At 36.9% G+C, this 9,575-nt stretch overlaps 3 protein-coding genes across 3 annotated transcripts; 1 reads left to right on the top strand and 2 right to left on the bottom strand.

Annotated features, from left to right (window-relative positions):
• Positions 1 to 435: 435 nt before the first annotated feature.
• On the bottom strand, positions 436 to 2,349 carry LOC113288632 (DNA-directed RNA polymerases II, IV and V subunit 6A-like). The gene is made up of 6 exons (XM_026537724.1): positions 2,195 to 2,349; positions 2,054 to 2,084; positions 1,796 to 1,971; positions 1,622 to 1,673; positions 933 to 1,000; positions 436 to 825 (listed from the first exon to the last, which is right to left on the bottom strand). The coding sequence occupies exons 1-6, from the start codon at positions 2,227 to 2,229 to the stop codon at positions 672 to 674; spliced, it is 516 nt and encodes a 171-aa protein (XP_026393509.1). The 5' UTR covers positions 2,230 to 2,349; the 3' UTR covers positions 436 to 671.
• A 169-nt stretch (positions 2,350 to 2,518) lies between these two features.
• Positions 2,519 to 6,755, top strand: LOC113288631 (S-adenosyl-L-methionine-dependent tRNA 4-demethylwyosine synthase-like). Its single transcript, XM_026537723.1, has 8 exons — positions 2,519 to 3,465; positions 3,767 to 3,882; positions 4,285 to 4,460; positions 4,876 to 5,066; positions 5,197 to 5,283; positions 5,685 to 5,842; positions 5,934 to 6,144; positions 6,230 to 6,755. Exons 1-8 carry the CDS (start codon positions 2,623 to 2,625, stop codon positions 6,365 to 6,367), a joined length of 1,920 nt encoding a protein of 639 aa, XP_026393508.1. The 5' UTR covers positions 2,519 to 2,622; the 3' UTR covers positions 6,368 to 6,755.
• Positions 6,756 to 7,913: 1,158 nt separating this feature from the next.
• LOC113285978 (cell division protein DivIB-like) lies at positions 7,914 to 8,881 on the bottom strand. The gene has a single exon (XM_026534713.1). The coding sequence runs from the start codon at positions 8,565 to 8,567 to the stop codon at positions 8,130 to 8,132; it is 438 nt and encodes a 145-aa protein (XP_026390498.1). The 5' UTR covers positions 8,568 to 8,881; the 3' UTR covers positions 7,914 to 8,129.
• Between the last annotated feature and the right edge of the window lie 694 nt (positions 8,882 to 9,575).

Raw genomic sequence — 9,575 nt, 5'->3', positions numbered from 1 at the left:
GATATAACTCTTTGATACACTTTTCTTAAGATTGAGTCTGACTGTCTAGTTAATTCTCTTGAAAGTATATTAGAGTTAGTCCATACATATTGCTAAGCGAAATTTTGGGTGTGGTTGTTAGACCCCATTTTTTTCAGTTCCATATGCAAAATAGTATGCAGGGAACTTTGTTCATGTGAACAAGTCTTGTGTACACAACTTATTTACTCTACGTTTTAGAATGCATCTGTTTTAGTATAGAAGAAATGAAAATGGACGAAGGAGGTCCACATGTAACTCTTTAATTGGGTCATATATTGACCAAGTTAAGAAAGAGAATGTATTATCTTGTGTTAATGAAATAGAAGAGATAGAGAGGAAATACTTTCCCCATCTCCATTTCCACAAAAATCAATCCAAACAATCAAATATATCCAATCCAAAACTCAACAGAAATAACTAAAGTGTTGATTGTGCAATTATCAGAAATTATGTTCGGCTAATGACATGAAGTAATGATTGATTCCGTACCTCTTTCAGATGTTGTACAACATGCAAATACTAGGGTGTATTGTGATTTCAGCATACGAGTTCTATATAATCTTGTTTATGCATTAAGTATATTGATTATGAAGCCGGAATTCCAACAGTATTTACATAACAAACGGCATTCTAATGCTTCAAAAAAATTTTTATCTAGAGACATAACAGACCAAGAGAACGGAACATATTGCTGCCAGTGTGACAGAGAACCCCAGATTGATCGAATGATCATTGTGATTGCTGCCAACTTGTCTCTTCCAAGAGTCTTCAACGATCAGCTCATCAACTCCCCAATCTTCATAACTGTTCGCGTACGACAAAAGTGGAGGCAGTAATATTAGCTTGAGTTTTCAGCTTTTAAGATGGGAAGAGGTAATGATCAGTAATACTGCATTAATTGGAAAACATACCTTCCATCAGGCAAGTAGCGACGGATGGTGAAAGGTATCTTGCGGGCCCGGAGTTCTTTCATGGCAATCTGAACATTAGAGAATAAACGAAGGTTATAAGTAATCTGCCAAACAGCCTCTCATGTCTAATGATATAATGTCCATGACTTGGTCTTTTATTCATATGGAGTGTGTCCAAACACAAATTTTGTATACCAAACTTACTTTAAAACTTCATATGAGTAATGCTTTTCTATTTATGCGTTATTAATTATCTATAAAGAACTGGGTGCTGGTACATTTTGAAAATTGTTTCATAAACATAAACACAAGTCCTGGTGGTTTCTAGTGAGTTAGAATCAAGCTAGCAGAATCATGTTTTCCGTCCACTACGCCTTATCCCTACACACTGCAAAGAGTCCGTTTATTTCATTGATTCCTGGGACTTTTCACTTCCCCAACTAACACGGAGAGGCATGGTCTCAACCCTAAAAGATATAACTTTGTCCATCATCAAAGTACCCATAAAGAATATACATAAACCTTAGTAGGCCATTCAAGCCTCAAAAACAAAAAATGCTACAAGCACTTTTACAAAATCTAAGCAATCAAATTATTAGTCTTTCACATATTCCGGCTCAATTCAACTTCAAATGTTTCAGTACATCTAATAAGTTTGAAAAAACAAATTCAAAGAGCAAGCTTCTTACCTCAAGTGGATCAGTCTCCCCCTCCAGCTCAACCATCACTGGTGCATTCATGCTATCAAAACAAAACATGACTACTATTTAGTAACTAAAACTCTCTTCATCTCAGCAAATTACCATATTATCATTCAAACTTGAACCCAAATAACACAATATGAACCCTAAAAAATCATATACCTAATCTGCAGAGCGCGGGTACCAAGAATTCTTGCTCGTTCATACTTGGTCATAAACTTAGACGTCTTCCGATCTTTTTTAACTGGTTCAGCTTCCTCTTTCTCTTCACCTTCTAAAACCACTTGCTCAGCAGCCTCATCCTCATTGTTATTCTCAACCTCCTCTTCTTCTCCTTCCTACAAATATCACAATCACAATCAATTAAACCAAAAAAAAAAAAAAAAGACGCAACAAAAGAAAACTGATTCATCCACTTACCATAATATCCTCAACTGGTTCATCCTCGTATCTGTAAGAGAGTTATTTTTAACAGATCAGTTCAAAAGATCGTGATTACAGTAATTTGAAAACCCTAATTGAAAATTTTGGTTACAAAAAGAACAGAGAAGAGAGAGTTGCCCCATATCACCCATATCATTATCATCGTCCGCCATTGATGATGATGATGTTGTTTGAAGACGAAGAGTCTGTGTTCTGGTATTAGGTGTTCTTCGTCTCTGTAGCTCTTCCTCTTAAACCCTAGCTTTTGTGAGCGAAATGGGGTTATTTTCTCTTTCAAAGGGAAAACCTGTATTGGAAATTTTATTTCCACCCAGTGTTGTGAGTTGGTAAAACTTTACTGAGTTTGACGTGATTGTAACAAGTAATGTTGTATGGGTGTACAATAAAATATAAACCCTATATAATAAACTCGGCCACCATCTTCTTTCGTCAAAACAAAAACCAAAAACCTCATAAAACAGTAGCGGTCTCACTGAAGAGAAGTGAATCGCGGGAAGTTCTTAATCACCAAAATGTTTTGAATTTCCTAAAACAAATTGAGAATAATGACATTGAGCTCTTCAATTCCTGCTAGGTATGCATTGCTTGCTCTTCTCTCTGCTTCAACCATTTACTGTATTTGGAAATCAAGACGTCTTTTACAGCTTAAACTTTCACTCCAAAACCCTAACCCTAATCTAGCAAATACAAAAGGTAAAATCTTTTTCATATCCCAAACAGGAACTTCTAAAGCTTTAGCTAATCGCTTATTAGATCTTCTTAAATTGAATGGTTTAGATTTTGATGTAATAAATCCTAAAGATTATGAACCAGAAGATCTTCCTAAAGAAACCCTAGTTTTGATTATTGCTTCAACTTGGGAGAACGGTAAACCACCATCAGATGGTGGGTTTTTGGCTAACTGGGTTGCTGAAAGTGCTGAAGATTTTAGGGTAGGATCATTGATTCTTTCTGGGTGTAAATTTGCTGTGTTTGGTGTTGGAAGTAGATCCTATGGTGAGAATTTTAATGCTGTTGGGAGAGATTTTTCTCAGAGGTTTAGAGCACTTGGAGCTTCAGAGATTTTGCCTTTGTGTGAAGGTGATGTTGATGAGGGGGATTTAGATGATGTATTTGATGTTTGGAATCAGAAACTTATTGGGGTCTTGAAAGGGGAGAATTTGAATGAAAATGGTGAAGTTAATGGTGATGAATGTGCTAGTGAGAGTGAGTATGAGGATTATTCTGATGAAGAAGAAGAGGAGGAGGAAACTGATATTGTTGATCTTGAGGATATTGCTGGTAAAGGTCCTTCGAGGAATTCTAAAGCAGCAGCTACAGTGAAAGTAGCGGCCAATGGAGAGAAGGAAATGGTGACTCCAGTTATTAGAGCGAGCTTGCAAAAACAGGTATTTATGCTTGGATTTACTAAATTATTGTCTTTGTTGGAATGCTCCAAGCTGAACTTATCTGTAAATTGATTGGATTCGTAACGGAAGGGAGAGAAATTCTGAGCTAAATTGAGTTGGTATCTTGTGCCAGGATGTTTCATGCGTTCCATAGAAATGTTGACTACAATGAACTGCTTTCAGTTTGCCTTTGTGTTTCACTGTTGACACGCACTTGCATGTTCTACTATAGTCATCAGTAATTTTATTTGGCAAGGAAACTAATACACTACTTTGCGATATATGGTGATTTTGTATGCAGGGATATAAAATTATTGGTTCCCACAGCGGTGTTAAAATTTGTAGATGGACCAAGTCACAACTTCGAGGCCGTGGAGGTTGCTATAAGCACGCATTTTATGGCATAGAGTCTCACAGGTGATTATTATCTGACTCTTTGGTTGTCAGTTCATACTGTCCACTATTAGGAGTAATTAACCGCAGACATATTCTACCTCGGTGATAATATTTTCATGTTTAATCAACCATGTGACCTTTCCGATTTATTTCCCCGGGTCTTACTTTTCCACCAACCTTCTGGTTAGAAAGTAATTACGGCCAGCCTTGCTGCCTCAAGGCCCTTAACCTTATGATTTTCCTGCTTCACGGAAATGACTTGGTTGTAGTGAGCTCTAGTTTGCCTAAAGCTGAATCTGCAAAGTTGTTTAAGAGTTAATACGTCAATTCTAGTTTCTTTTGTGTTATATATTTTCTGTTTCAGTGTGTTTACTTCAATAATACAGTCACTGACGCGCATTGTCTAACTTCCAAACCGCACAGGTGCATGGAAGCGACACCTAGTTTAGCTTGTGCCAATAAATGTGTTTTCTGTTGGAGGCATCACACGAATCCTGTGGGGAAAAGCTGGCGGTGGAAGATGGACGACCCTTTAGAGATTGTAAATGGTGCCTTAGAGCAGCACACAAAAATGATAAAGCAAATGAAAGGAGTACCTGGTAGGTTGCAAGTGCGGGGGCTTCTATAAGTCATCTGTTCTTTTTTTGTTTTATACTACCTTATATGTATTAGGTTCTTATGTATGGCACCTTGCTTATCTCTATTCATTAGTATGTAGCAATCAAAGATGTCTTTATTGATTCAAGGGTTAAGACTGGCCTAAATGAAACATAGGTGTATACATGTATTCATGGATAAATACTACCTCAAATAGCTGGTAAAGCATGAAATCAGCTTTTATTGTTTTATTTACGTTTCTGTCTTGAAAGGTAATTTCAGCGTCATCATAGACGAGCCATTTGGGTCCTAGGATCCTTGTGGATATTCGTTCTGCTTTCGTATTCTCTGGATTGATGCGATTGCAGTTAGAGCTTTTTATCTGAGTTGGGAATGGGTCATTGTTGTTCTCTGCAGGAGTTAAATCAGAGTGTCTAGCAGAAGGTCTCGTTCCTAGGCATTGTGCCTTGTCACTTGTTGGTGAACCCATCATGTATCCAGAGATTAACACACTTGTGGATGAGCTTCACCGAAGACGGATTTCAACTTTCCTGGTAACCAATGCCCAGTTCCCTGAAAAGATCAGATCCCTGAAACCTATAACTCAGGTATGTACTTTTTTTATTTATCCATGATCCATCTCGAGAAGTACAATCATATTCATTGAAGTGGCATCTTAGAAGTCCTTGCCGTCCGTTCTTAAGTTAAGAAGGCCTAACTTGTTTGATGTAATTGCAGCTGTATGTGAGTGTAGATGCTGCATCTAAGGAAAGCATGAAGGCAGTTGATAGGCCACTGTTTGGGGACTTTTGGGAGCGTTTCTTGGTAAATATCTATGCTCAAGCTATTTTCTTCGAAACTTAATGTGTGCATACTGCTTCTTATTTCACCACTCTTCTTTTATCCCCCAGAGGTTTGGTATTAGTGCAGCTTAGATAGGTATCAATCTAGTCCTGTCTTCAAATATCTATTTTTAGTATTTATACTAGCTTTGCCTTTGTCTCTTGTTCTCATATAAACTGAAAACCTCTATCATTACCATCTGCATCACCTTTTGAGTAGTCCTGTTGGGCACACTATTCCTTCCCATGGCATTTTCTTTCTGTGCACTTGCATTGTCTGTTGTAGGGGCTAGAGTAATATAATGAAAACCCTGATCATCTTTCTGGTACTTGTATAGCTAATTTGCTAGTGTTATAATTACTAAAACAATTTGGGTTTGACAGGATTCGTTGAAAGCTCTCATAGAGAAAGAACAACGAACGGTTTACCGTCTTACATTGGTTAAAGGATGGAATGCAGAAGAAATAGATGCTTACTACGACTTGTTTGCTATTGGGAAGCCTGATTTTGTTGAAATCAAGGGTGTTACATATTGTGGCTCGTAAGCAAGATAACTCTCTTGTTCTCTTTTTTTACGATTTCTGTTTCTACTTGCTGTTAAGTTTTCCTAATACAAAACTCGTGAAACACAGGTCTGCCACATCGAAGCTTACAATGGAGAATGTTCCTTGGCATGCTGATGTGAAAGCCTTTTCAGAGGCCTTAGCACTGAAAAGTGGTGGGCTGTATGAAGTCGCATGTGAGCATGTTCATTCCTGCTGTGTGCTTTTGGCAAGAACTGACAAGTTTAAGGTCGACGGTCAATGGTTCACATGGATAGATTATGAAAAGTTCCACGACTTGGTTCGTCTTCCTCCCTCCTGCATTTGGTTCCTTGTTTCATGTTAATAGTAAAGCCTTACTCAACGTTCGGTTGTTGTCAATGTAGGTTGCTTCGGGTAAGCCATTTACCAGCAAAGATTACATGGCTGCAACACCAACTTGGGCAGTATATGGTGCAGAAGAAGGCGGGTTTGATCCAGACCAGGCCAGGTTTAAAAAGGAACGCCGCCACAGAACTAAGTAGCGAAATTCGGTGAGACGTATGGGTCCAAAATTTTGCTTATTATCTCTTAGTGATCTTTTACTGGGATCCACTGCTTCAATTTTTTGCCTTTTTTTGGCTTTGTTTTGTTTGTATCAGAATGCAATTTTGCTCCGTATAAGTGCGCTTAATAATGCATCTGTGACTTATGGGTCCAAATCTAAACCGGCGGTTTTTGATTAAGTGAGTTTAAAATTTGAGGACATGAATGAATTTAGTTTACTGCAGTTAATAGTTTAGTTAGGTAAGTGACAATTACAGATGCCTAGTAAAGCTTTGTATTTTGTCGTACGTACCCCACAGAAAGGAAATAGAGTTAATGTCTCCTATATATGGTTCTTTTCTTCTATAATGAAAACTGATTTGTAAAGCTCTGGTATGTTGGTATGCCTCTATTCTGTGCAAAAAACCATGGATTACTTGTCCTCTTAACATAAAACCCTCTGTCAATGTTTTTGGATTGGTTAACTTGTTAAAGAACTTGGTTATCTCTAAAGACCTTCTCTTCTTTTTATTTTTAGTAAATTTATGTTTCTTGGTTCTCCTGAGATTTTGCAGCAGAGAAGCGTAGTTATTATAGAACAAATTGATGTACTATATATATTTTACCCATTATTTTATCTTTCTAGGGTGTCTTTTTATTTTCAGTTCATAATGAAATGTGTACATCTGCTAGATTCTTTTAGGGTTAAGAGAAGAGATTTGATTTGCATAGGTAGGATCTCTCGGTCGTTTCCATAGTGAAAATGGGACCCTCAATTATCTGACTAGCATCTATCTCTCCAAAAGCTGGTATACAGAGTCGCCAGTACCGATAGACAAATGGGTACTTTGCTTGTTTATGATTTACTTATTTCGCCGGGGCTTGCTGGAGATGATGATCCGATATTAATTCCAATTCCAGATAAAGGCCTTAACAACGTCACAATATCTCAAGATTTTTACAGAAATCAGAATTGATGTTCTACACCCACTCAGGCGTCTAATCTACAGCATTATTAGGCATTCATGGTCGCACAGTGGGATCTTATCAAAAATGGATAAAGGCACTCATTTTCCTTCTCCTTTGTAGTAGTTGCTAATCTGTGAAGAGGGGAAGGAATGTGATGGCCCACAGCTACTTTTGTGTCAAACACGTGGGTCTTATCCATATGTTGGCTAGCCAACAGAAATAGATAAAACAAGCCCCGTTAAAACCATGCCCAAGAATGTTTCATTTCATTTATGTGCCAAAGAAAAAAAAAGAAATGCAAATTATTTTTGCATAAAAAGATAAAAATATTTCCCTTTTTTGACTTTGTATCCTTCCACTTGCTCTTCGTCCCTGTTGTTCTACTATATTTTTGTTTTTTCATATACAAAGGTTTTGATTGATTCTGGATTTGTTATGATTTGTGATGATTCTCAAATCTCAATGATACTTTATCTTTTGAAGGAGCTACCTTAAAAAAATCCTGTATATGTTCGGAATAATAATAGAACAGGATAATACAGTAAGAATTAGAGAGAAAGACAATGATTCATTGGATGAGGAGGAGAGTCAAACTCTAATAATAATAATAATATCACTTTCTATTGCATTCTCGAACACAATAGCCTCATGCAACAAAAATCGAGAATAATCGAATACACAAAGAGATTGATGGATAAGTTTAAATTCTTGATGATGTTTGGTGTGATTTTTCGTTGTAGAAAATTTCAGTAGTTTCTGTTTCTTTCAAATATAATATTTATGTTTTTAAATTTAAATAGAGCTCTTACGCGGCTGGCCTTTTCTCCTTCTCCCTCTGCTCTTCTTTACCACTATTGGCTTCTCTTGCTGTTCTGGTTCTTCTCCTTGTTGCTTTTGCTTATCAGCTTCACCTCTTTCAGGATACGAAGATGTTGACATCAATATATTTGAAGAAGATTCTATTACTATTCCTTTCTGCTTTTTCCTCGTCTCTATTAACTCTGTCTTCTTCTCTTCATCATCATCATCATCATCTTCTTCACTGGTTTTCCCCTTCCTTTTTGATTGAGTACCTCTCCCCTTGATTTCTAAACTCTGTTGGATGATTTTTCTTGGTCTTCCTCGCTTTCTCGGAGGTTGTACATCTACTTCTAAAGCCACCACTCTTTCTCCTGCAGTTTGTTCTATTACTTCTTGTATATCTCTCTCACTCCTCTTCTTCTTTCCCATCTTTATACTACTAAAGTTTGATCAAATAGGAAATGATTCTGTACCTAATCTATTTTCTTCCTGGTTTATTTTCAAATAGAATCTTGAAAGTAATAATCAGATATGGATATCTCTATTTAAGAAACAAAACTCACACCTGAAAACATACTAAAAAGATTCCAACTCTTAAAAGTATTTGCAGCAAGTAGTAGCCATTAAAATCAAGTTTTTTTTGTTGCCTTGAGTCTTCTTCTGCATTCTGTATCAAAGAGTTCTGAGAAGAGAAGGAAATAATTGAAAAGGTCTGAGAGGAAGAAAGACAAAGAAGAGAAGAGAAAAGTAAAACCAGAAGTACCCTTTTTGAGGAAGGAAGGAACAAACCATAGTTAAAGTAAGTATGGTTTAACCAGGCACTCACTGACAATTAACTCAAGTAGAAGAGGGTAAAGTTGTGATTTATTTGAATTTTTAACAAGTAGTCGATCCGATCCTCCTCCTCTCTTCTATGGGGACCGTGTTGACAGCTCTCTTGTCCCTTCGCTCCATTTTACCCTTCAAAATTACGAAATTAATCATGTTATTAGCCACAGAGAGGAGGGACTTTGTTGACTGTTATTTGGGAAAATCACACACACACCACATGATTTCTGTTCGGAAATAATATCACAAGTACTCCTCCTCCTGCTACTGACTGACTAATAACAACGTACAAGAAATATGGATTAACACCAATTTTACACGCTCATTGGCTTTGTGTGTTTTAAGGTTTCATAATTGTCATTTATTGTTAATAACTCAATACATTAAATGAAGACTGAAGAGATACAGTAAATTTTTACACGTCTATCCTATGTGGTTTTACCGCCCTTCTCTTCGTTTTTTCACTGAAAGTTGTTCTCAAAATGACGGTATTGGAATAGGTCAACTAATTTTAATGGAGTCTGCGCATAAAATCTTTTTGGCAGGTGAACATCTTGATTCTTGGCTTTTTTTATCATACTACCAAGTACTCTAATATTTAATGAACAT

This window comes from Papaver somniferum, chromosome 6 (assembly GCF_003573695.1).
Source record: "Papaver somniferum cultivar HN1 chromosome 6, ASM357369v1, whole genome shotgun sequence".
In the NCBI taxonomy this organism is placed as follows: domain Eukaryota; kingdom Viridiplantae; phylum Streptophyta; class Magnoliopsida; order Ranunculales; family Papaveraceae; genus Papaver; species Papaver somniferum.
Note: the sequence above shows the minus strand (reverse complement) of the source record. Positions and strands in the feature narration are given on the sequence as shown.

What these genes read in the sequence shown, in the direction of transcription:
- LOC113288631 (XM_026537723.1), top strand. Translation starts at nt 2,623, where the DNA reads ATGACATTGAGCTCTTCAATTCCTGCTAGGTATGCATTGCTTGCTCTT. An exon ending in GAGCGAGCTTGCAAAAACAG is followed by an intron (nt 3,466 to 3,766) that starts GTATTTATGCTT and finishes TTTTGTATGCAG; the next exon opens with GGATATAAAATTATTGGTTC. An exon ending in ACTTTTGGGAGCGTTTCTTG is followed by an intron (nt 5,284 to 5,684) that starts GTAAATATCTAT and finishes TGGGTTTGACAG; the next exon opens with GATTCGTTGAAAGCTCTCAT.
- LOC113285978 (XM_026534713.1), bottom strand. Translation starts at nt 8,567, where the DNA reads ATGGGAAAGAAGAAGAGGAGTGAGAGAGATATACAAGAAGTAATAGAA.
- LOC113288632 (XM_026537724.1), bottom strand. Translation starts at nt 2,229, where the DNA reads ATGGCGGACGATGATAATGATATGGGTGATATGGG. An exon ending in AACCAGTTGAGGATATTATG is followed by an intron (nt 1,972 to 2,053) that starts GTAAGTGGATGA and finishes TGATATTTGTAG; the next exon opens with GAAGGAGAAGAAGAGGAGGT. An exon ending in ACCCGCGCTCTGCAGATTAG is followed by an intron (nt 1,674 to 1,795) that starts GTATATGATTTT and finishes TTGTTTTGATAG; the next exon opens with CATGAATGCACCAGTGATGG.